The following is a 27108-nucleotide window of genomic DNA, read 5'->3' as shown; positions in this document are numbered from 1 at the left end:
ACCTGACTTTCAGAAGACGAATCAAAACTCTGCTCTTTTGATGACATGAGACACGAACAACTAGCGCCCAGAAGCGATTCAGTTCGCATGCGCCGCGCTTTATAAGTTTTTCATTCATTCATTCATTCATTAAAGCAAGCTAATTTTGTAAAAAAAGGTAAAAAAAAAAAAAAAAAAAAAATCAGCACTCATACAAATATATATTTTTTTACATATATCTGAAAAATAAAATACAGTCCTCAGCATTCACAGAATTGAAGTCACGTATATTTTGTGCTTGTGAACATTTGTGAATCTTGTAGTAATGCTTGCCACTGTTTTGTGTATCAAGGCATTTTGTCATCTGCAATTAGACAGTAAATGGTAGAGCTCCTGTGCTCCTTAATGTGAAAACAAATATATATAAAACAACAATACTGGTATTAAGTTTACTTGTTCTTTAAAAACTGTTCAGATTTTGCAAATGTAATAAATTACAATGCAATGCCCACATAATTTAGGCAGAATTTTCATTTTTGTGTATGGAAATGTACACCCTCCAAATAATTTTATTGGTAGGATGAAAATCCAACAAAAAGCTCAGAAATTAGAACAAAATGCACTTTGTGCTTCTCCCAACTGTTGTACCACAACAAAGTGTCCCAATTAATAAAACTCCCAAAGTTTAATGTAGAGGAATTGTTCAACAGAATCCCAAATTATCTTTTAAGTGTTTATAAAATGATAATGCTTGTTCAGATCAACCAGCCCATCACATGACAAGGGTGGATACCGTCTTCATGCATTGATGATACATTTCTGTATACAGCTTCTGGTCGTCTATCTTCCCACAAGACATTGCTTCCAATGTGTTGCCAAGTTGCTGTGGGGAGAAAAGATTAGATTCATTTTAAAGCTATAGAAATATACATTCATTTTTTTTATCATGCTCAATATGGATTTTTTTTTTTTTATCAATATGTCCAAGATAGCCAAGTCACAAAATGTAATAAATGTTGTCTCAGGCCTCATACACACGACCGAGCAAGACACTTGCTGGTATCTTTTTTTTGCTGAGGAAACCGGTCGTGTGTACACTTTTCGACGAGGAAACTGTCGAGGATCTCGTCGAGTCAAAAAGAGAGCATGTCTTCTTTTTCCTCGACGGGAATGGAGAAATTTGGCTCGTCGAGATCCTCAACAGCCTAACAAGGAACTCGACGAGCAAAACGATGTGTTTCCCCCTTTGAGTTTCTCGGTCGTGTGTACGAGGCTTCAGTCATATTCTTCAGAAAAACAAATAAGCATATAAATGTTTACTTTTTTTATTAACATAACTAGGTATGTACAGTCAATAAATACTAGTATTTGCATATCCAACTGAATACTACTACCTAATTTTCATATACATATTAGCACCCACATTTAAAGTAAACTTTTCATGACAGGCATATGTAGCCTGCCATTTCTGACCTGAAAAAGTTAGTTGCCCGGTTGTTATGCTACACTTCTGGCTTCCATACTTTAAAGTAGTATTAAAGTATTTTGTTTAAAAATAAACATGTTATACTTGCTGCACAGAGCAGCCCTTATACTCCTCTCGGGTTCAGCGCTGATGCACCTGGCCCCTCCCTCCTGCCCCCACAGCAAGCATCTTGCTATGGGGGCACCCGAGCTGAGCCGTTGCTCTGTGTGTCCATTCAGGCTCGGCCCCCCCTTCTCCCCTCATTGGCTCACTGACATTGATTGACAGTAGCGGGAGCCAATGGCTCAGCCAATCAGGAGGTAAGGTCCCGGGTAGTCGAGGCTTTTGTGCAACATTGCAGGTTCGAGATGGGGCTCAGGTAAGTATTAAGGAGGCTGCTGCACACTGAAGTTTATTTATCTTAATGCATAGAATGGTGTAGCGTAAATAGGCCGGCGTAAGCCCGCCTAATTCAAATGTGGAAGATGTGGGCGTGTATTATGTAAATTTATTGTGACCCCACGTAAATTACGCTTTTTCCGAATGGCGCATGCGCCGTCCGTGAAAGTATCCCAGTGCGCATGCTCTAAATTAACCCGCAAAAAGCCAATGCTTTTGACGTGAACGTAAATTACGTCCAGCCCTATTCGCGAACGACTTACGCAAATGATGTAATCGATGGAAAATTCGACGCTGCGTTTTTTTGGTGCATTCCAGTGTGGTTTTGGTGCATTTTAATACAGTCCAGTGCAGTGCAGCATGTTCTACTTTTTTCTGGAACTGAAAAGTCCTGGAACTGCAAGCACTGGTGTGAACTATGCCATTGAAAAGCATTAAAAAAAAACACACTGGACTGCATGTGGTGTGAACTAGCCCTAAGGGCATGGGAAGATACCTGTGTAAAGGTCAATAAAACTCAAAACAGGTATTTGGGTGGGTATCAGTGGGATAAATAACATGTGTTTGAAATTCAAGTGATAAGATTTACTTTCAGTAATATGTGGTTTAGCCCCTCCTCCAAAAGCAATAATGAAGGTGTCACTCTCTCAAAGCTGAAATTGATAATTATGTGATTGTTTTACATTATAACATCTTAATGGATGGTTGATGGAGCAGCTCCTGCAGTGAATAATAACGTATACAGCATTCTGGGAAAGGTTTTTGTTCAAATAATATAAATAAGAGAATTTGACATACAGTATATCTCTGTGTGACATGCATACTAATCTTAATGGTAATGCCTAGCCTGCGTATACCTCACAATCATATCAGTGTTTGCATATGTTACTTAAACACCTAGATAAAACTTCTGAGAACTTGCCTGCATCTTGTTCACAAAGCCTTTCCCTAGTGCTCCATTGTCCAAAAAAATATATGTCAATATCCTCTTATGATGTGTTAAGTAAACATAGTGACTTAAAAAAGGAATAAAATGGTGTGAAACCTGGACATTTTGCTTCTAATCAAATCTGTGTTACAAGTCACTTTCTATTTCCCAAGGTGAATAAAACATAGATCTGGGATAGCTATTGTGAGGTTCTTACAAAAGCAAACACTTATTTCACAGATGTGTCATAGTAATTTGAAAGAAACAGCTGCACAAATAATATCATGGCTTAAAGAGAAAGTAAAAGGCACAGTTGATTGCACGTGGCTGAATACCAGTATACTACTGGATATCTGTGGTATTGTTTAAAAAATTATACATTTTGCAGGTTTTGTATTCTTCAACTTTCTTTTAATCAATGTATCATTAATGCCTGGTACACATGATGAGATTTTCGGAGGAACGATTGTCTTTTTTTTTTTTTTTTTTGCATGCTAGTCTCACATTGAAAATAAAAGAAGTTTCTAAAGTTAAGAAAATTCTCATAAAACAGAATAAAACTTTGTGATAAAGGACAACTGTACTGATTAAATGAAAATCGTACGATCCAGTATCTAACAACAAACATTTTCGTGTCTGTCCCTTCGGATAATATCTAATGAACTTTAGTGATCAGCCCCTCAAAGCTATGTACCAACGATCAGATTATATACAATCACTTCAAAAGCGGTATTTTTCATATGATTTTCTGATCGTGTGCATGGGCCTTAACAGCATGTAGTGACCAAAAACCACCAACAGTGAAGTTTTGGGACACTTGAAATGCAAGTTTCTTACGTCACACAAATTAGAGAAGGATGGGTAAGGGTGACAATCCAGAGCTTTCACCTTAAAAAACAAGCCAGCAATACCTACTTCCGCATTAGGGTGCTTTTATTGAATGTGACTAGATCAAAGACCTTTTACAAATTGTGCAAAGTATGAGATAGACATTTAGGGGTTGATTTACTAAAACTGGAGATGGCAAAATCTGGTGCAGATAGTCATGGTAGCCAATCGGCTTCTAACTTCAGCTTTGTTCAATTAAGCTTTGACAATAAAACCTGGAAGCTGATTTGTTTGTAAGCAGAGCTACACCAGATTATGCACTCTCTAGTTTTAGTAAATCCACCCCTCAATAACTCCATGCCTTGTAAGGGGCCTTTCACACGGACGGATAGAATGATGCTTTTAGCTGCGGATTTTCTAGTTTTCTACCGCAGCTAAAAGCACACAATGCTTTCCTATGGCCCCATTCACACACAACGTTTAGCTGCGATTTCGTTGCATGCGGTTTGGTGCGAATAGAAAAAATTTAATTGAATGCGTCCAGGTGCGATTTAGCGCAGCTATATGCACTTAACCGCAGGTAATCGCAGTCTTTTGTGTCAACTGCGGATAGCAGTGTGAGAAAAAAAAAACAGGAAGCACATCATAATCAAAAAAAATAAAAAGGGTTTCTATGGAAATGACTACCGCAGCTAAACGCGGCTGCATGTAACCGCACGTAATCGCAATGTACAAATGCAGCTAATCGCAGTGCCCAGAGCCTTGAATTTCACTGAAAATGTACATGCTTTAAATTGCGGCAAAACTGCCGTCCGTCTGAAAGGGGCCTACATAGCAATTTCTCTGAAACAACTCTAGATGTAAGTAGACACTTGCCAATCCATTTTTCCACAGAGAATTTCCAGTGATACGCATGTGCAAAAAATGTCAGGCTGTCAGTTAAGTGGCTTATAGATTCCTTAGTCTAACAGATTGTTTCATGTGCTGAATAAGTAAGTAGCACTGATATGCTTTCATAAATGCAGTTTCGCATTTTTCAAAGATTATTGCATAACCAGTTATCATACAGTATGTAAGCTATGTGACTGTATTATATTGTATATTATATTGTAATATTATATCACAATGGCTAAAACAAAATGATTATTGGTTCACCATGTGCGCATTCAGTTATAATAATAACAAAGTACCTGTAATGGGCTTGAAAATAATCTATTTCTTTGAGCAGTAAATGACCTCAGCCTGTGATCCTCTTTCATCAGAAAAGAGCTGGTAAGAAGATTCTGTAAAAAAGTGCAAAAGAGATTGTTTGGTTAATATTACACTGCATAATTTACAGTGATTTTCTTTGAAGCAAAAAAAAAATACAGTTTTTGGTGACTCCATTTGCTACAGCTTTTACAAAGGTGTCTTACTTTCACCGATTTTTATTCAGGCATAACAAAGGCTGCCTATACTGAACTCTCTGCAATGGCCACATCATCTTACTATAGGAGACCACAATAATAAAAAGCCAGTCAACCCACCAGTGGTTACCATAACTGATATATATTTGGGTAGACTTCCTTAATGACATGTCAGTCTTCAAAAGAAGAAGCAAGTTATATCAAAGTATATAGAAAGCCAAAATATATTTTAGTTTGGGATAGAGTAGATAAGGGTTAAAACTCCTTTTAATTTTTTTTATGCTATGTTCCCGCTAGAATATTTTATCTCTATTATTTTTGTGATATTATTATTAAAAAATGTGTAATTCCCATCACTTCTAGACCAGGTGACAGTAGCCACCAGGACATATAGGGACGGTGGCTCTCCCCAGTGAGGACACAGGCAGCAATAAAACCATGTCAAGTGTGCCAAGCCTCCTATATACTCTAGCAAAAAAAAAAAAATGCTTTAGATACACTTTAAGGAAGTGACTGCACATGTCCACTCCTATAAAGTGCATCAACTAGTCTTCTAAGGCAGGCCATGCATGGTGCAAATTTCGATCAACTTGGTACATCCAGCCTGCCCATTAACAGTTTGAATCTTGGACAGTTCCTGCTGAACCAACACAAATTCGTAGTGTACAAGGACAGTGCATATAGCTTTTTGTAGTATCTTTTGACAGTGGACGTGTTTTTAAACAATAAAAACTAATTCTCAGTTAATTTTCAGGGTCTTTTCGGATTATCTTTGCACAGTGTGAAGCTGTGGTTTATCTTCAGTAACTATGAAGTGAGACAATTCCATTAAAGTGCTGACTTACTGGAGTATCTTCCAGAATATTGTGTTGTGTAAACAGCTGAGCCACGAGGTTATCAGATTCCCAGTAGACGTTTCCCATCTTATGAGTTGGAGACTCTACCTGAAAACAACAAAATTATGCCACTTATGTCAGAATACCATTGTTGAAATAAATTTCAGAAATCAGATGTTGGCATAGTTCCTAACACTTGCAATAATACCTGTCATTAGGCAAATACGTGGGCTGATATAGATTAGCAAGAAAGTAAAGCAAGTAGCATTTTCTAGACTACAAATTTCTTTCAAGACAGGTTCCCTTTGACATAACCATTTTGCCCAGTTTTCATATCAAGCATTATTTTCAGTAAAATAGCTTTTCAGGAAATTTAAATGAAATGCTAAATGAGATTGGTCATGAAAAAAAGAAGCCTCAGACTTGGGGAGATTTACTAAAACTGGAGGGTGCATCAGGGGCAGCTGTGCATGGCAGCCAATCAGCTTCTAACGTCAGCTTGTTCAATTAACCCCCCTGGCGGTATTCCCGAGTCTGGCTCGGGGTAAGATTTCTGTACCAAAAGCGGTATCCCCGAGCCAGACTCGGGATCGCCTTGCAGCAGCTACAGACAAAGTTACTTACCTTGTCCCTGGATCCTGTGATGCCTCCCCGCTGTGTGAGCAATCGGCGTCCTCGCTCGATTCACACAGTGTCCCTGTGTGCCGCCGATCTCCGTTCCCTGCGCCGTTAAGACGCACAGGGGCGGAAAACGGCGCCAAATTCAAAAAAGTAAATAAACACATTACATACAGTATACTGTAATCTTATAGATTACAGTACTGTATGTAAAAAATACACACCCCCTTTGTCCCAAGTGGTCTGCCCAGTGCCCTACATGTTCTTTTATATAATAAAAACTGTTCTTTCTGCCTGCAAACTGTAGATTTTCCATAGCAACCAAAAGTGTCCCTTTATGTCAAAAGTGGTTTTAGAGCAGCTAGAAAACAGCGATAATAAATTATAATCACTTGCAGAATTGAGCGATAGCGATTTGTGGGGAAATTCGTCATAAAAAAATAAAAGTAATGACAGCGACAATTCTGCAACTGAGCAAATTTCTGTGATTTTGAGTTGATTACATTATTGAATATTTTTTATTATAATTATAATATTTGTTATAATTATTTATAATTATTTATTATATTATAATTTATGATTTTGTTTTTCAAACTTTTTGATACCCGGGATGCCTACTAGACTATTGTTTGGACAGATTTAAGTGAGTTATTCCTAAGAATTACAGGCCTACAATGTAAAACACCAAATTTCCTTGCAAAATAATGGTACCGCTTTTAGCACCTAAAATCTGAAATAATCATACCGCCAGGGAGGTTAAGCTTTGACAAAATACCTAGAAGTTAATTGGTTTCTATGCACGGCTGCACCAGATTTTCAACTCTCCAGTTTTACTAAATCAACCCTACTGAAGCTGGCAAACTTTAGCTCTTCAGTGGCAGTGTTGTCGCATGCAATGGAACTAAATAAAGGTAATCGTCAACACTCAGAGCTTGCTTGTGACAGTTTCTACATGAGGCTTCTAACACAGGTATTGCTTTGTGATCAAGTTCAGTTTAAAATAATGAATAATATTTGTGCAATCTTTTTTCAAGACAAAATATAACATTCTACATACACTTATTAACTTTGGTGAAAATTAAATTTTACTATCAAAAAGGAATATGTCTTGAAATAAAACCAAAATACCAGGCCAGATTTATTAAAATATCTGAATCTCTGCTGCACGTGGAGGAGCAGATTATCCTTTTTACTACAGTACTGAAAAAATGTGATTCAGTTTCAACCTATATCACAACGATAAATAACTCAGACTGTAATACATTATTCCAGCTTAATTGCATGGACCAAACACATTAGAAAGCATTACAGATGGTGAAATACACGTTATGGTTTTATAGTGTTATAGGATTCATATTTATTCTGAAGTATACAATATACAGTATAACACATGGAAGCCTGTATGAAGATCTTCTTGCTTACCTCTTGCTTAATTTTCTTTAGAACAGGTTCCTCTGTCTCATGGAACTCTGCTACAATGCCAGAATCATCAGACTCCTGTTTGATTACTTCCTGAAGATCTTCTGCAAGGTGTGAGGGGGTGTGATGCTGAAAGAATGTAAGAGAAACTATCGTAAGCATTAAAGCACATCACGCCTACTTGCTGTACCTGAGCAAACCAGCCCTTTCGTTCAGCTTACCGAAAGTTTTAGTGGCCCGTATTTGAACTCCTGAGCAGCTAACGCATTTTTGAAGGGAGTGGGTGTTCTTGGAGAGCTGTCCAAAATTGATCGTTTCATGGCTGGTGTCCTAAGGCTGTAAATATCAAGGGGCAAATGTAAAGTTGCAATTTTTTTACAGTTTTGATACAAATATAACTGTACATCAGTGCAGATTAAAAGAAAAAAAATGACAACAAACCTGTTCAGCTAGCTTTGTAAAATGCTAACCACATTTGCTACCTCAAATTCTGAAGCAAAGTGACCATTCTGAGCACTACTATTCATAATCAATTAGTGTAGCAGATATGAAATAATTAATATTGAGCATACACAAAAAAGGGGAAAAAAAAAAAACCCAGAATTGCATAAAGCGGGAGTTCACCCAAAAAAAAAAAAAATGTAACATTACATTCAGCCGAGTTGTCAGAATGACAATCGGCTGTTTTTTTTTTATTTTATCCCCGTACATACCGTATTTTCACCGCCGCTTCCGGGTATGTCTTCTGCGGGACTGGGCGTTCCTAATTGATTGACAGGCTTCCGACCGTCGCATACTGCGCGTCACGAGTTGCCGAAAGAAGCCGAACGTCGGTGCGCAGGCGCCGTATAGAGCCGACTCACAGTCCGGCTTCTTTTGGCAACTTGTGACGCGCAGTATGCGACGGTCGGAAGCCTGTCAATCAGTTAGGAACGCCCAGTCCCGCAGAAGACATACCCGGAAGCGGCGGTGAAAATACGGTATGTACGGGCATTCTGACAACTCGGCTGAATGTAATGTTAAACATTTTTTTTTGGGTGAACCCCCGCTTTAAGCAAAATATCCGGCAAGTGAATAGTTACTACATAAAACATAGGGAGGTTAATTTACTAAAGGCAAATACACTGTGCACTGCAAGCGCAGTTGCTCTAGATATGAGGGGAAGCTCTGAAATGAGGGAAAGCTCTGCTGATTTTTATCATCCAATCGTGTGCACGCAAAAAAGCTGTGTTTTTATTTTTCTTGCATATTCCCCTCAGATCTAGAGCAACTGCACTTGCAGAGCACAGACTATTTTCCTTAAAGGGTTTGTAAAAGTTTGTTTTTTATTTTCTAAATAGGTTTCTTTAAGCTAGTGCATTGTTGGTTCACTTACCTTTTCCTTCCATTTCCCTTCTAAATGTTTTTTTTTCTTTGTCTGAATTTCTCACTTCCTGTTCCTCCTCAGTAAGGGGTTAGTAAGCTGTTCTAAATGACTTTCCACCTCTCGGATGATGGTGGAAAGCTTACCGAGGAGAAACAGGAAGTGAGAAATTCAAACAAAGAAAAAAAACATTTAGAAGGGAAATCGAAGGAAAAGGTAAGTGAACAAACAATGCACTAGCTTAAAGGAACCAATTTAGAAAATAAAAGACGAACCATTACAACACCTTTAGGTAAATCAACACCACTATATATATGATTAAAAGTCGATCTATACTTAAATGTTAACTTGGCGTTTGGTCATGTGACTGGCGAAACAGCTGAACGCAACCATTTTGAGGGTTGTCCTTATACTTTTGCCCATATAGTGCATTTTAGGGGGGAAAAAAACCTACATGTGATTTTCTTTCTGTAGTCGCGTTGTGTGGTCCCGGTGAAGTTGTGTGGTAATTGTGGTCTTGTGGGAAGAACACAATGGAGTGGAGCTTAGAGTTGGTTGCTCGATGTGCATCCCCTCATGTGCTGACACTGGATTCAAGAACTGCAAAGAGAAATCACAATGAATAAATTACTATACTGTTCAAAGAAATAGTACATAAAATATGTTGCAAGTCTGTGAACACGTTACCCTAATACTAATAAGCACACTAAGTAAAGGATTTTGGAAAGAAATAGGATATTCAGAAAAGTGTTACAGAACGCCATTACCAAAGGGCAAGAGCAAACAGACAGAAAGAACCAGCAAGCCTTCTCCAAAGTGCCAAATAAAAACACCAGTTAGTGTTACTGCTAAACTCATTTCAGAGCTCCATGTGTAAGAGTGAATTAATCACAAAGTGAAATTAATGGGTGTGAGAGGAATTAGTCATTGTTTCCAAACATTTACTTTCTATACTGTTAATTCTTTGATGAGAAGTAGTGATCATTTTGCAGAAGTCATCATCTACCTGAGAGGGAGAGAAAGGCAGGCTTTTGATAGGGGAGAGACCACTCTCTCCACCGGTTAGGCAACTGAGACGCCCTCTCTTTTTGCACAGGACGATCAACGGCGACTGGCTGCACTTTGAGCAATCTAGGGAACTGGGCGAGGTGGGAGAACCCATACAGAGCATGGTTTTGCCTGTGTCTGTATCAGGTACAGCCCCGGGGCCACACAGGCTGCCCATCTCCTCCGGAGGCTCTGAGTCTTGGCCTGAGGGAGAACTGCTGTTTGAGGAATCTGTGTTCTCACTGGTTTCAAAACTGTTGACTTCACTCCATGATGAAGAATCCTGAAACAATGTAGGAGGCACGCAACTTTAACAAATTGTAAGGCGCTGCCTTAAAAACTTCCACAAAATAGGTTACTACTTACACATATATAGAGCAATCAAGAAATGATGCAACAGTTGTGCTCACTCTTTCATTAGGTATGTGTATACATTGTTGCAAAAGGGCTATATACTCTATCACACGTTTTCTCAACCAGTTGTATGTGTATTTTAGGGGACAACTGTGTATCTTTTCCAGGCCATGCAACAAAGTTAAACATTTTATCAAATCATACAAAATATGGTACTAACTGGAAAAGATTAGCACAATTTAAGGGTAGAATAAATAAAATGACATGCACCAACGGGAGGATTAAATAAATCGATCCATATCAGTAAGTATTTGGCTCTCATAAAGTGCTACATTGCTTAAAGTGAACATGTTATGATTAAAAATGTGCACACTACCATTACTGACTTGTTTAGAAAGGTGCAGGCTATGGAGCTGTTGACCTGATCCTAGCTTCCTTTACTAAGTGAGTCACTGACCTGGAACAAGCATGCAGAAAAGGGAGTTCAGACTTCACTGGCTGCATGCTTGACCCGGGTTAGCAACCCAGTATGTGGTTAAGACAGAATCAAGATGATTTTTTTTCCAAACTACCACTTTTAATTACAAGCCAGGAATAGCTGATCCTATACTTCAAAGCTTTCAGGTTTTGGTTCTTAGTCTAAGCAACACATCACAATCAATTTTGTATGGGTCTACAACTATTTACTTATTTAGATAATAACTAATCTTTCTTTTAACTTAAAATGCACATTTAGTACTGGTTGGAATAACCATTGAAGCAAAGTATTAATAAACAAATAACATGCAGGTTTAAGCTTGAAAAAGAAAAGGAAATAAAAACAAAATAAGAAACTGCATTCCGCTTGGTAAATATACAGTATAAGGCAGGCATACACTATATAAACCTATACTAGCAAAAAAGGATTGGAAAAGGATCTCATAATTGGCAACATAAGGTGCCTCTGCATTACAACAATTCTCCTTGCAGCTCCACCGGAGCCCTACAAATCAATTCTGACTTCTGGGGAGAGTAGGCATGACACCCAGCAGATAGAGCATAATGTCTGAGTGACCTATTGCCATGTGTCTGTGGACATTTACATGGGGAATTGTGCAGGCTACAGTGGCACTGTGAAAAAGGTTGTTGTTGCATAAAAGGAAGTAGTGTCTACTTTAATCATCTATCTGCCAGACATTTTAGTACAGGTACACTTTAAAGTCGCTGTAAACCCTTCAAAATACCCACTTAGGTGATACAGAGATGAAGCAAATCCTCCTACATACATTGGTACCTGTTTATCTGCAGCCCTTTCTCCTCTGCATATAAGTCCAAATTGTATAAAGCTTGCCTGAGCTGTCAGAAAACAGGGGACAAGAGCTGAAATTATACTCTGCAGAGCTTAATGAGGAGAGCTCTGAGAGCTAATTGAAGGGAAGAAACCCCCCCTCCCCCCCTCCCACCCCCAAGCAGAGCTGAGGCTGTCAATCAGCTGGAGGTATGTCAGAAGTGTCTCATGCTGTTAGCAGAGGAATGGGGCAGCAGACAGAAATATTATTTAAGCCTAGTATACAAAATAAGATTATCTGACAAATGATTGTCCATTTTTTTTGTTGCATGCTAGTGTCCCTATCAAAATGAAATAGGTTACCAAAGGACGAAACTTCTCGTACGTCAGAATAAAAATTTGGAAGTGATGTAATGTATTGTATTTGTAATGTATTTTTAGACAAAAACTGTACTGATTAAACGAAAAGTGTACGATCTTGTATCGTACAGGAAAACTTTTCGTGTTAGTCACTTCGGATAATTTCAGACAAAAGCTGTGTACTAACAATCAGATTATCATACGATGGATATTTTTAGTAGGATTCTCTGATTGTGTGTAAGGGCCTTTACTGATCTTGATTGAGACAAGTACACACTATAGAAGGATATGCTTTGTTCATATTTCATTTCTGTGGTTTACAATCACTTTAAGGTACAGCAAACTATTCTGAATGCAAAACAGTGGCATTGCTTTCTGAACTAAAGTGCAACAGAACTCCTGACTTTACTAAATGGACTGAAGTGGGAACTTGAAATTTAGCGGCACACAAAAAATTAATTAGTAGAAGATGTGCGCTACTCATGAATATGAATATTCACATTGCCACTTTCATCTTTTTTATTTGAACTTGATCTGTGAAATGTCTGCATTACTTACAGGATCAATATACTGCAAAGTATCAGTGTATTCAGGCACATTTTTCATCTGTATTAACAGATTTACACCAAAACACCGAGCTGGTGAAGCACTTTCTTCAGGAAGGCACCCATGGTCCAATGGAGGAGAAGGTGTACAGTTATGGGGTTCCGCAAGACAAGAGGCAGGTGCACTGTCACCATGGGGCCTAGAGTTGTCAGCGATTGTTGTGCTCTGCCACACGGGATATTCTTCTGCATGGTTCTGTTTTACAAAAAGAGATGGAAAAAAAAGGAGGAACTTAGAATGAAATTGCTCAAGGTGTCTCACACACAGCTATGGGCCAGATAAAAGCTGTTGCATCATCTAAAGTACTTGCACTTCTGAAACAGTTGTCAAGATGTTTCCTTTCATCAATGTAGTAGCCAGCCTGAAATACGCTGCTATGTGTTGTGTCATCATGCAATGACTATTTCATACTACGGAGATACACATGCAGCGAGGTCACAGTACATGTTTAATAAAACGTTTAAAAGATAAGACCTCTTTCTCGACTGAAGTGTTCTACCTTAACCAAAAACGTGTAATTGATACTATATCTACTGTAATACAGGATAATTAACATTTATACCTTGATGGGAATAGCATGAATAACCTATTAAAGTGTAAATATGTAACAAAATGTTGTCAAAAAGATAAGACTAAACAACATTATACTTTATATTTTGTTAGTTCTCAAAGGCAGTATTTTAATGTGTCTATTGGTGCATATAACCACATAAGAATGTGTAAGATCTAATCTTTGTTAAAAGGACAAATTGATTGCTATGCCAAACACCTAATTTATTTGGATTCTGGATAGTTTGCAGAACCTAGGATAAATGAGACCAATCTTACTGGTATTGCATGATGATGTCCCTTCAGTTCATTTTCTGTTGACATAAGTAGTAACTCTAACTCTTTTATCCTCTTTTCTTTTTCTGGATCTTCATCATTATAGTGTCTCTAAAAATACACAAATAAGAAACAAAAAAATCAATAATTTGGTAAGCTTTAGTCAGATGTCAGAAAGCTTTAAAAAGGAAAAACTGAACTGTCTGCAATAAATTGGTCTGTTTCTAGCCAACTAGTGGGTTTTATTGAGCACTTCACACAATCAGCTGCACTTTTTACTTAACAATATCTTATATAATATTCTACATACTGTTGGAAAGTCTCCCAGCGAATGAGTCCCAAAGCCTTCTTGTCCTCAGCACATGTGCCCTGCTGTCACTGTTAGGTGAGAACTGTAGTAGCAGCTCTGCAACAACTTATTCAGAGATAGAAGTTGCCTCCCTGTGTGTTACCTCCTAGTGTGTCACCTGGTTGTTAGACTAAAGCCTAGTACATGTGGGCCGCATTGGCTGGTTCAATAAAAAACAGCCTACATTCGGCCCGTGTGTATTGCAGCCAGTCTGACAGAACACGGCCGTTCACCCAGCTTCTGTTGAAGGGGCGTGACCTGAAAAAGGTCTGCCGATCAGCTCCCACTGACCGGAGTGTTCTGGTGGGGGACCGTTCCCCTGTCAGAACACAATAGCACAGTAGGGGATATCGATGTACTAACATTGCATGGTTAGTACAGTGGCTGCTCCAGAGCTGTCAGTTTTTAAAATTCAGCCCTGCTAAAAAAAAAAAATTGTAGTGTGTACTAGGCTTTAGCAAAAACACTTTAATTTGATCATTGAAAAGCTGAATTGTGTATGCTTTGTTCTCAGCAAGTTCCATCATAAACTAATCTATGCCCAAACCTAAAGACTGTGATAACAATAGCACACAATAGAAAATACTCCACTATTCTTGCTTAGTCATAACTTCCCCTTTCCCTGGCTTTTCCTTTTGCTATATGAGTGTTTTCACAATGACCACAAATTAGCTCCTGGGTGGAAGCTCTAAGACTAGTATAAAGAACAAGATTGTGTGCATCAACTTAATCATAATGTACAAATATGATATTCACATGAGTTGGTAAGCTGGGTACACACTAGAAAAATACATACAAAAATTCTCAAAACATTTGAATATCGTTCAAAAGTAGTTGAAAATGTCATCATCTATTAAAATTCGATATTAGAAGGAATGGACTTTACTGAATGAAAACCACATTCACTATTAGAAATTCATACATTCGAGGATATTTTTGTTTCTTTTAATTTTCTCCTCATTGCAGTCGAAAATGAACACGGATTTGACCCCACTATAGATTAGAATAACAAACGAATGTTCTCACAACTAAAAATGTCAAATCAAATTCTACTAGTGTATACCCAGTTTTACACATAGATAACTAACAGATCACAATTCTACAATATACTGAAGGAGAAGAGACAACATAGCTAATAAATGTCAGCCATAAATATTCATTTTTAATAAATGACTTTCAGGAAAAAGTACCTGGACAACAGCAGTTGCTGGTTGAGGGACGTTGACTATATTTACATGAAGTGCTACAGGATAAGGTGCCTGTGAATAGAGAACAAAAAGAAGACGTGAGACAATAAAGCACACCATTTCATACAACAGTTTTCAAATGTAGTCTAGTAGCAGTTTTAATGTGTATTGCTTGTATAGTCTCCATTATTTGCATGCATAAGTTAAATCATACCATTTTTTCAAACTTGTGATGGATTGTACACAGTAACCATTGTTACTACACAATAGGTGTGGTTCCACTATCAGGTAAGTAAAATACACTCCCCCTATATCATAAATAAAAGGTTTGCATAAATGTTTGCATTAGTCCTCCACATATTCAAACTAGGAGGGATTTGCCCTCTGTCTCTTGAAAAAGCTTTTATGATTATGATGAAGCACTGCTACCACCAAAACCATTAATTTGATCTATATTTGCATCTCCGGTCGAAATTCGTAATTTTTTGGCTTGTTTTCAAATATCTTATGTTCATGCAACATGAAAGTTACCATTTCCGAACATACAAGCAGTAGCTTATTGTAAAATACCAAATGTGCCACATTTTAATTAGGCATGTAAAATACAATTGCTTTGAAAGTCATTAATCCCGCTTGCACATTTGTTCTGGCGTGCGTGTGCACCATGTGGTCATCACGATTCATGGTAAATGACATCCAACACAAATACAAAAACAAAACCAATGCTCCTTCCCCCCAGCACACAATAATAGAAACATGCATTGTCTTGTATTGTGCTGGAAAAAAAAATCAAGTCAGGTGAGTATTTTGGTTTGTGAACATGTATTGAAAGCCAAAGGAAAATGATCGGGCAGTGTAAAAGGCCCTATAGGAATCATGGAAGATGCTAGTCTTATCTTGAAAATAGAAAACGGGGGTGAGGAAACTTGTGTTCACAGCTCCTTTTCCAATCAGGATAGAAGAATATGCTTTTTTTGTATTATTTTAAAATAAATTTAATTTTAAAAGATGGGAAATGAATGCGAATAAATGTCTATAATATTTAAAGCTCTTCAATAATATACCTTTGTAAAACAGTCTGTAGTACAATGCTAATCAGCAAAAAAATGTTATGTAAACGTTATCCAAGGATGTAAGTTACTGCACACGTTGCTTACATTTGGTGGCTCAGGCAGATGGTAGTAGAAACTTGGGACATGGCTGTTTTGAGAAAGCTGTGCAGAAGGTGCATTGTGAGTTGTGAAGCTCATTAAGGGGTGTTTTGTAAAGCTTGTGGCTATAGAAGACTGGTTGGCTTTGGCCGATTCCTGCAGATAACCTTCCTGTTCGACCTTGCGTCGCATAGTAGAATTCCAGTGGTTCTTGATTGCGTTATCCGTCCTGCCCAATATAAAATTTTAAATGTTACTGGAGAAAAGAACTTCTGATGTTAAAAAAGTGCTTTTATAAAAAAGTTCATGGAGTATGGTCAAGATGAGGACTTATTAAAAATAACTCCAAATGTTAAAGATCGCTAAACAGGGTGAGGTATGTGTAAACATGTGCATAATGCTTACCTCTGATCCTGTACTTCAGAATTTTAAGGTGTAAAATTCTGAATTTGGCACACACATACTCCCAGTGAATTACACTACAGGCCTTTGGAAATAGTTTTCAGCCCCATTGTTGGCAACATCCATATGTGGCTATTGCCCACAACTACAGAGTGCTGACAGCAAAAGCACATATCACAAAAGTAACTGTAAACACTTAGGCCCCTTTCACACCGGGGCGAGAGGTGCCGTGGCAGTATAGCGGCGCTATTTTTAGAGGCGCTATACCGTCGAAATTGCCACGGTATTCGGCAGCTAGCTGTGCGGTTTTAACAGCGGACGAAAAAGGGTTAATACCGTCCACAATGTGCCTCTGCAGAGGCGCATTGCCGGCGTTATAGCCGCGGTGTCCCATTGTTTTCAATGGGAAGGAGCGGTGGAGGAGCAGTAAACACACCACTCCAAAGATGTTGCTGGCAGGACTTTTGGAGCGGTCCCGCCAGCGCATCGCCTCAGTGTGAAAGCACTCAGGCTTTCACATTGAGACTGCAGGGCAGGAGTTTTTCAGGCTGTATTTAGGGGCTATTTTTAGCACTAAACTGCCTAAAAAACTTCTCAGTGTGAAAGGGGTCTAAAAGCGAATTTACACTAAATGTGGTTACAGACATTTTACTGCACGGTATAATGTCTGTCACTGCAAGGACGCACAGGAAACAATTGTTTCCTATGTGTCCCATTCACACTGCAATGCAGTCTCGCACAGTGGAACATCCTGCAGGAAAATACAGACATGCTGCATTTTATCGCAGAGCACCATGCAGAATTGCAGTGAATGAAGTGTATGTTTTGTACACATCAAATAAAGCTTGTACAAAACAAACAAACTAAAAAAGAGACCCATGTGATGTGCTGAATCGTGCACCACACTGCCCCCTAGCATGGCTAGCTACACAAAACGGCCAGATCAGTGAATTGCTCCTGCCGCTCTGCGTTGCAGTGTGAATTGGCCCTAAATGGATAACAGACAAAAATGTAACATACCGCTGCTTATCAATGCTTAGATCTGATTGCTGCATTCGTTAAATTTTTCAGGCAAAAAAAACATTTTCATAAAGTGCAGAAAATACCTGTTGATCTCCCCATAGATACAGTGTCCTTGTCACATCCTGTGAGCAGCCTAATAAAGTGGAAAAAGCCTGGGATTTAATCTATAAATCCCATCATCATCCATGTCATCGAAATCAACAAAGGAAAATTTGTATAAAGTTCTGTCTGAGTGGCAACTTGGCCCCATCCACAGATAAAGTGGAGGAGTAAATATGGCCACCCAGAGACAAGGAGTGTGTCATTTGCCAGATCACTAGGAAAAAAATAAAGTGGAAAAAGCCTGAAAATACAAACTAATGCAGCCATCACATGTAAAGCTAAAATATATCATGTTTTTGTTTTTGGGTTTAGATTCATTTTAATTACAATAATTACAATCTAGGGAACTCTAAACTTGGAGTTGCTCTTTAGCAAACTAACATACAATCCCAAGCCATACACAACATTTTACTTTTTAATTAAAGCATGCTGTGCTGCCTAAGTGAATATTTTTAAGTAATAAGACATTTTACTGGGTTTCAGTGGATTAGGCTTACAACAATAAAAATTTATTAAACAGTAAATGAAAGACCTGGAAACAAATTTTGTATGCCTATAAAACAAGCTTGAGTAAAAAAATAAGGAAGAACAGCCAGCAATACTATTTGAATCCACAGTTAATCAGAACAATGTTTATGGGATGCCTGTTCTATTACCTCCCAGGAAGAAGCTTGGCAATTTCTGCCCATCTATTTCCAAGACGTTTGTGGGCGTCGTATATTATTCTGTCCTCTTGCTCTGTCCAGGAGGTTTTCTTCACTTCTGGATTCAGATGATTGTGCCATCTCTCTCTGCATTGCTTACCGATTCTCCCTTTTAAGTGCTTGGCAATGATAGACCACCGTTTGGGGCCATATTTCTGTACAAGTTCGATCACCTTAAGAAATAGAATAATTTGTAACACTTAAATAACAAAGCTAAAAACATGACAACAGTGATAAAAATAGGAGTGGTGCATGTATATGCTTTACTTTTTGATTCATACAAACACTTTTCCTAAAAAAAAATGTTTTATTAAATTTAAAGAACATTTTCAGGCAAGAAAATAAATCAAGCACTGTGCCAAATAATGCTATCCAGCAAGCCCTAGAACTATGCTAAAGTCTGCAAGTCCACCAAATTTACTTTAAACTGGTCTTTCTTTAAGCCACTACATCTAGAATCTGGAGAGGAACTCACACTGGGAGTTTATTTATAGAAAAATGTGCTGTGTAATCCTCTCTGTTAGAGTAAGACTGTAATTTTGTTTTACATCTGCTTGAAATCTTCAGTGCCTGTTTTTTAGTACAGTTCTTCTGCTCGAAAAACAGCGCTCCTCAGACCACCACATAACAGAAAGGACTAGGATGGACTGGTATACTACAGCACTGGCTGGATAAAACACTACTGTACTAAGGAGGCAGGCTGTGCTCCGTGTACGTATATCAAGGTTAAATTTTTATAAAATTTTGACTGATCTATAACTGTAGAGGCCAAGTCAAAAAATGTATATCGATTTGAAAAAATAGGTTAGAGCTAAAATGTGTGCTTTTTTTTTTTGTTACCTGTAACCCCACCACTGGGACGTTTTGTTCTAATTGTCTTCATGTATGGTCTACTGGTCAGAAAGGTTGGAAAATCTCCCAAATGGGAACTATGGGATTGATTTACTAAAACTGGAGAGTGCAAAATCTGGTGCAGCTCTGCATAGAAACCAATCAGCTTCCAGTTTTTTTTCAAAGCTTAATTGAACAAGCTGAAGTTGGAAGCTGATTGTCTACCATGCCCAGCTGCACTAGATTTTGCACTCTCCGGTTTTAGTAAATCAACCCCACTGACAGCAAATGAATACATGAGAGAGGTTCTAGCACTTCCCAACTTTATTCAAAACAAAGGGTAATGTTTGGGCTATACTTGGGCTTTCTTTCAACACACAGAACAAAATGACTATATAATCAGTGAATAGAAAGATTGTGGATGGCTTACCCGCTGGTCTTCTTCTTTGGTCCATGGTCCCTTAATAAGTTCAGGGTTTAAAACTTTCTGCCATCGATGCTGGCACTGAACATCTGTCCGATTCTTTGATGATAGAAATAAACAGAGATCAGAATTATTCCATTGTTATACCAGGAATGTTTATCGGTTTTAAGTGTATTAATGAAGTATGTCCTGTATATTGATCATACTTCTCTGTACTTATTGACAGACTTACCGGAAGGAAGCTAGCAATAACCTTCCAATCTTCTGTGCCATTCTGTTCTACTAATTTCTTCAGCTTCTCATCCTGTAACAATGCAAAAAAAGTTAGCTTCAAATATTATCCCACTATTATAGTCCAATATTTTTGGCCGGGTAATCAGAAATGTAACTGTATCTGGCCTCCTCCCCATATCTGGTCTATGGTGTATGGTGATACAGACGATGGGCAACTATTCCTCCACCTAATATCAAATGTAATGTTTACTCCCACCGATGCCAGGAAAATTTCCACTCCTGCTGGCCACAGTCCAGCCCCCCTAAGGTCTGAAGGACAAAAAAATGGAAAGTTGGAAGACCCCTGCCTTAATGCATATTGTGCAAGCCATTAAAGGTAGTGCATGAAATCTAAAAGTATGATAGCTAGTATAAACAAAGGCTGCTCTTCAGTTTTGTATAATTAAATATGACATTACTTCAGTAAGCAAACAGCTCAGAAGAATAGCTGCCAGTTAACTTAAAAAATAATAACAGGTGCACTCCCTGTCACTCGCTAAGCAACCAATCTATAACAAACCTCGAACTTGGATGTCTAAGTAAGTCAGTGAGGTTAGAGCCCCTGGAGGAATCATGATACATATAACAAACCCCAGAGCAAACAATAAATCTATACCAGTGATCATTAACCATACAGCAACAAGTTACCTCCTCGCGCGTCCATCGTGTTTTTCCCAAGTGTCGTTTTCCTTTGGAAAGCATACCATCATAATCATGTTCGTACATTTCTATGTCGTCATCATCTTCCTCTGAGCTGTATATGCTGCAGGCAAACAAAGGCATCACATCAGAAAGTCATATTTTATCTTTATTCACCATCCCCTTGTTACAAAATCACTTAAAAAAAAAAAAAAAGCAAGAGTTTCACCTGAAAATCTGGAAATCTTGCACAACAAGATTTTGCACGCTACTTTGCTGGTCTGATACTGTGAACAGGTTCTACTGTTTTTGGTATCCACAGATACAAGAGAAAGGTCCTGGCAGACTGCTCAGTGCTCTACATGTTCAGACCTGCTTCTGCTGTCAGATGAGTGGCAAATTGCACATTTGGCAACCTTTCCACCAATAAAGTCAAAATAAGCCTGAATGTCTAAGGATAGTAAAAAGAGCCTGATATTGTGTGTCATTTACACAGGCAGGCCTGAGATTCTTTATCTGCTTTATGCAATACTCCAGCATTTGTGACTCTTTGGAGCCAACCCAAACTTTTGTCTTCGCCTTCTTGTGAGTCAAGTAAGGAGCTTACAATCTGACCTTTATGCCCAATTTATCTATACTTAGGACAACTTTACAATAGTTTATACTTTGCAAACTATTTCAGGAAAAACGCAAACACTTGGAGAAAGGACTGCAAACTGACACATGGATCTTTCATTGAAGGTAGCAGAAAATGTTTCAGTCCTGTTCAAACCACAGCAACAACTGGACCCACCAAATATATGTCAAAAGGTTGCTATTTATCAAGTTCTTACATATACCCAGTAAAGGGGCTATCCTCGGGTGGTACACAGGGATGAAACAAATCCTCCTACATAAGGTGTATCTGCAGTCTTCCCTTCTCTACATGTGTTCAAGGTGAAGAATTCATAACGCTTGTCTGAGAATACCAAAAAAAGGGGCGGAGAGTTGAAGTTACACTCTGCAGAGCTCAGTGAGGAGAGCTCTGACAGCTGATTGGAGGAAAGAGAAACACACCCCTTCATACAGCACACATGAACTGAGCTAAGGCTGTCAATCAGTTGGGGGTCAGAAGTGATTCATGCTGCTAGCAGAGGAAGAAAGCAGCAGACAGAAATGACACTTAAGGGCCGTACATGCGGGCTGAATATCGGTTGGCATGGGTCGGTTCAATAGAAACCGGTCAAGATTCGGCCCGTGTGTACAGCAGCCAGTTTGACAGAAGCCAGCACAATAGCTCAGTGGAGGAGATCAATGTACTAACATTGCATAGTTAGTACAGCTGCTCCTTCCAATATCTTCAGTTTTTTTTCATTTAGCCCGCTAGGTTGAATGAACAGAAACTGATAGTGAGTACTAAGCTTTAGGCTGGGTTCACACTTATGCAAATTAGATGGCAGTTTTGTTTAACAGGAGACTGTGACCAGCTCTCAATGTAATCGGTTCATGGGGCGGCCACAGTCTGCACTGGGAAAGGGTCGTGTGTATCATTGGTTCTATTTCAGGGCGAATTTAGGCAAAATGAGGACCTGATTCGCTCCTGAAATGAATAACGGGGACGCACCGGACCCCCTGCTGTGAGCTTTGACCGCAGATAGTGCGAACCCTGCCTTAGTGCTTTTAATTGACACAAGTACACACGACAGAGGGATATGCTTTGTTCATATTACATGTCTGAGGTTTACAACCACTTTAACTTGGGTATGACTAATAAACACTCACACAAATGAACAAACCTCTCACATCATTAACTACAATAGGGCTTGCTGTAGCTACCCAAAGGCATCACCTTTTATGAGAAAAGCTTTCAAACAGCTAACTTTTGCACTGCATTGGTAAACAATATAGGCTTAGGGTGTTATATCAGCATGACCCTTCAATGGCCAGATCAAACTTTAAAGAGATACATTGAAGTGACTCATGACACTAATGAGAAAAGTCAGACAGATCTACAAGCTCCCTTTTCAAAATATGTATTTGGCCAAAAGCCACTGCTATCACGTTGTTTTGTAAACAAACACAATTGCCAACACACACGCACTTCATGGGCCAGAAGACAAAAGCAGTGTTTACCGGAGTGCTGAAAAGCTGAAAGTCAAAAAGAAGTCAGTGTTCCTTTTTGCAATGATGTCCTTTTGTTTTAATCTTGCTTGATCTACTTGAGACCCCTTCCAAAATAGCACACGCCGTTTTAGAATTACTAGGTCAACCTAATTTATGACTAAGGGGTTTCCCCATTAGCAATATCTAAGTGAAAGGAAAAATCTTGGTGTTCTCATACAATTTGCAAGCTGCCTGTCCAAAAAAAACTAAAACATAAAAAGTAGCGCCTAAGAGCGGCTAAAATCTTCTGGCTGCACACGTTCTGTACTTGGGTCCTGATACACGTTCCATTAATAAAGGAGGGCATGTCTTCTGACAGGAAACAAATTCAAGTGTTTCAAAGATACCCTTCTTAGTTAAAAGTGCAGAGTGTTACAACAGATGTCTCTCTATGGAAAAAGATGATGTCAAATGAAACTACTCTGTGAAAGAGAGATCATCTGTGTGATAGTGCAAGTATCTACAGAATTTACCAGCCAAAAACCCAACAACCCAAAGACAGCTGAAGGCACATACATGCGTGTTCTTTGTTTTAGCACAGATCATACAGTACTGCCAACAAAAGAGCGGGTTAAATATTTGGTTTCATCAGACTGTGGTTAGAGTAAGGTAAGCAGTAAGTTGTACGTTTGGAAGGAACTCAGTTATGCAATGGCCTAAGAGGTGAAAGGGAACATAGGTGACCACATGGGTGGGGGATGTTTTGCCACTTTTACAAATAGGCCAAGATGACACCACTAGTAGTAATTAACCATAAACGTAATAACCACACATTGTAAACTAGGATCTAATATCTCAGCCCACCACGCTAATGCCTGAGTATTTAACCATAGACTTAATAATCACACATTGTAAACTAGGATCTAATATCTCAGTCCACCATGCCAATGTGTAGGTAATTAACCTCTTCTATGTTAAATGACATCCAAAGCATTTACTAATCTAAAGACATGCCAGTAGGCTCATTGGCTCCAGTCGTAATTGGCCCTAGTATGTATGAATGAATGTGAGTTAGGGACCTTAGAGTGTAAGCTCCTTGAGGACAGGGACTGATGTTGCATGATGGAATGATGTGCTGCATACATTGCTGCCACTATATAAGTACCAATAAAAATAATAATAAAAAATGTCATGACTTGCACTGTTCCTATTCACATAAAAAAGTAAATGCTTAAACATAATAACCACACAATGTAAGCTAGGAGCTTATATATAATGTCACCACGCCAATTTATAGGTAACTAACCCACGCTAGGTAAGATGATGTCCAATGTATTTACTAATGGATATGGATTGTCTTGCACTGTTCACATTCACAGATAAAAAGCGAATGCATTGACCCAGTGAGTGATCACATTTGTAAGCTAGGATCTGATATCTGAGTCCTATAGATACCATCAATAATCAAGCAGCAGAACAAGTTTTAGTGCAAATACAAAAGACAGCAGGAGCAAGTTCAAGTTCACAAGGACTACATTCCCATCAGGGGCACAGGGCACACCACCAGGGACACACCATCAGGGGCACAGGGCACACCACCAGGGGCACAGGGCACACCACCAGGGGCACAGGGAAAACTGCTCTTTTTCAAGACCAATTAAACAAAATTGAAATTGCCCCTAAAACAACCTATTAACTCTCCTATCAGCATACAAATACACACATGCAGGCGACAGATAACCGATATTCCACTTTCCAGCAATAGAGCAACCACACTAGGAGCCAAAATGAAAGCACACATGTATGAGATACTACTGGGTGAAAAAGCATGCAGCAGCCTGCAAAAATGACACAACCATATACAGTGGCTATGGCTTTTGAATCAGGTTTGTCTACAGGTAAAACAATCATAGAAAAGCGAGCTGTGCCAGAAAACAAATCATCCTCCTCTCCTGCAGAGAACGGGCCAAGCCAACAATGACACGTTACAACAGTGCAGCCGCTACACTGGCACATGCTCATAGAATGCAAAGCACTTAATTTCTAGTTCAATGGGCCAGCCTGGCATCAGATGTTCTGTATTCATTGTGTTTAGTATTGATAAGCCTTCCAGATCAAAGACCAATCAATATTGAAATACTTACTGTTCCCCACCTCTGCACTTAACGCACATCTCTAAAAACAGTGCACAATCTACAGCAATACATTTCTATTTTGAAGGCCAGATGTGACATTAGATGTTCTATTATCAATGTTTAGTATCGGTAAGCTTCTACATCAAAGACTAATTAATATGTCAATACTCACTATACCCCATCACTGTACTGCACACACAATGCACAATCTAAAGTAATTCATTCTGTTCTATAGCCCAGATGTGACATGAGATGCTCTACATTCAGCATATGGTATGGATATACCCTTCTAGATGGAAGAATCATCAATACTGTAACTTTACTATAGCCACATCCCTAAGAACAGTGCACACAACTAAAGCAAGTCATTTTCAGTTCAATGGCTCATATATGATATTGCATGCTCTACATTCAGTAAGTATTATTGACAAGCCTTCTAGATCGAAGGTTTATCAATACTTCCTATACCTCACCTCTGCAAATATATACATGTCAAGCAACAATGCACAATCGACAGCAATTCATTTTCAGTTCAATGGGCCAGATCTGACATTGGAAGTTTTACATTCAGTGCTTAGTTCAGATGAGCCCATTTGATAGAAATGTTATCAGTACTGCAATATATATATATATATATATATATATATATATATATATATATATACCACCTACCTCTGTGCTATACACACACATGTCTAGCAACAATGCACAATCTACAGCAATTCATTTTCAGTTCAATCGTTCAGATCAGACTTTGGATGCTCTACATTCATTTTATAATAGTGATATACCTTTATGATCAAAGGCTAATCAATACTGCAATCGTTCCTATACCCCACCTCTGCAATATGGACAGATGTCTAGCAACAATGGACCATCTAAAGCAATTTATTTTCAGTTCAATAGCCCAGATCAGACTTTGGATGCTCTACATTCATTGCATATTATCGATATACCTTCATGATCAAAGACTAATCAATACAGTAATCCTTCCTATACCCCACCTCTGCATTATACACACACATATGTTTAACAACAATGCACCGTCTACAGCAATTCATTTTAAGTTCTATGGCCCAGATCTGACTTTAGATGCTCTACATGTGTTGTAAATTATTGATATACCTTTTGTGATCAAAGACTAATCAATACAGTAATCCTTCCTATAGCCCACCTCTGCATTATACACACACACATGTTTAACAACAATGCACCATCTACAGCAATTCATTTCCAGTTCTATGGCCCAGATCTGACTTTTGGATGTTTTATGTATATTCATTGTATATTATCGATATACCTTTAATGATCAAATACTAATCAATACTGTAATTCTTCCTATACCCCACCCCTGCATTATATACACATCTCCAGATATAATGCACCATCTACAGCAATTCACTTTCGCTTTAATCTGACATTGGAAGCTCTATATTCAATGTTTAGTATTGATGAGCAATGTAGATGGAAGGTTTCTGAATACTGCCATCCATAGATCTATATAGATATGTATATTTCTCTGGCCCCCCACCTGTGCACTATACAGGGATCACACCGATCTCTATGAACAATACATAAGAGCGATGTGCCCGGCTCCCAATGACATAAGACTGGAGGAAAGCAGCAGCTGGGATGGATGCTGTGTCCCCCCCAATGGAAGTGTTCGTACTGTGCTGCTGATGGTGAGGAGTGGGATGCCGGTCAGTAGTGAGGAAAGTCCCGTATAGGACAGCGCTGAGTGCTGGAACCACGTGCGGTGTGCTGAGAGGAGAAGGAAGGAGCTCCTCATCCACCTGTTACTACATAATGCAATGGTGGGGGCAGACAGCAGGTGCCCGTCCTCCTCTTCTGTATCCCGCACATGTCTCTGTGTGTGTGTGCCTGGCACAGTGTAGTAATAATAAGAAGAAGGGTCCAGCAGCTAGGTGTCAGGCTGTAGAAGGTGAGCTATGTGTATGACTTGTCATTACCTGTTCCTGAGTCTCCTGGCCATCCTGAGGTGAAGGTCAGGGGAGAGTAAGGTGAGTATGCTCCCTGCTCAGAGGATTACAGTGCACTGAGAGTGCGGGGCTTGGAGAGAAAAAAAAGGAGGAGAGCCTATTCCGG

At 38.9% G+C, this 27108-nt stretch overlaps 1 protein-coding gene across 3 annotated transcripts; it reads right to left on the bottom strand.

The window, feature by feature from the left end:
• Positions 1-438: 438 nt before the first annotated feature.
• Positions 439-27108, bottom strand: MYB (MYB proto-oncogene, transcription factor). Of its 3 annotated transcripts, none has more exons than XM_040350477.1 (16): positions 26973-27108; positions 20795-20909; positions 20106-20177; positions 19880-19972; positions 18571-18791; positions 16394-16616; positions 15240-15308; positions 13704-13811; positions 12828-13070; positions 10248-10571; positions 9696-9841; positions 8100-8214; positions 7882-8007; positions 5851-5949; positions 4790-4882; positions 439-862 (listed from the first exon to the last, which is right to left on the bottom strand). In XM_040350477.1, exons 1-16 carry the CDS (start codon positions 26993-26995, stop codon positions 752-754), a joined length of 2181 nt encoding a protein of 726 aa, XP_040206411.1. In that variant the 5' UTR covers positions 26996-27108; the 3' UTR covers positions 439-751. The 3 variants fall into 3 exon arrangements, with proteins under 3 accessions (XP_040206411.1, XP_040206412.1, XP_040206413.1); XM_040350478.1 differs by lacking the exon at positions 26973-27108 and adding an exon at positions 21015-21495; XM_040350479.1 differs by lacking the exon at positions 10248-10571 and having other exon boundaries at positions 26973-27106.

This window comes from Rana temporaria, chromosome 4, assembly GCF_905171775.1.
Source record: "Rana temporaria chromosome 4, aRanTem1.1, whole genome shotgun sequence".
NCBI lineage: Eukaryota > Metazoa > Chordata > Amphibia > Anura > Ranidae > Rana > Rana temporaria.
Note: the sequence above shows the minus strand (reverse complement) of the source record. Positions and strands in the feature narration are given on the sequence as shown.

Bases quoted from the DNA above. Each gene is read 5' to 3' on its own strand.
- MYB (XM_040350477.1), bottom strand. From the start codon at position 26,995: ATGGCCAGGAGACTCAGGAACAG. The intron at 15,309-16,393 runs GTAAGCAACGTG...CTCTATTCACAG, and splicing joins ATCTGCCTGAGCCACCAAAT to GCACCTTATCCTGTAGCACT. The intron at 8,215-9,695 runs GTAGGTTTTTTT...TGATATTTACAG, and splicing joins CTACAGAAAGAAAATCACAT to CCTTAGGACACCAGCCATGA.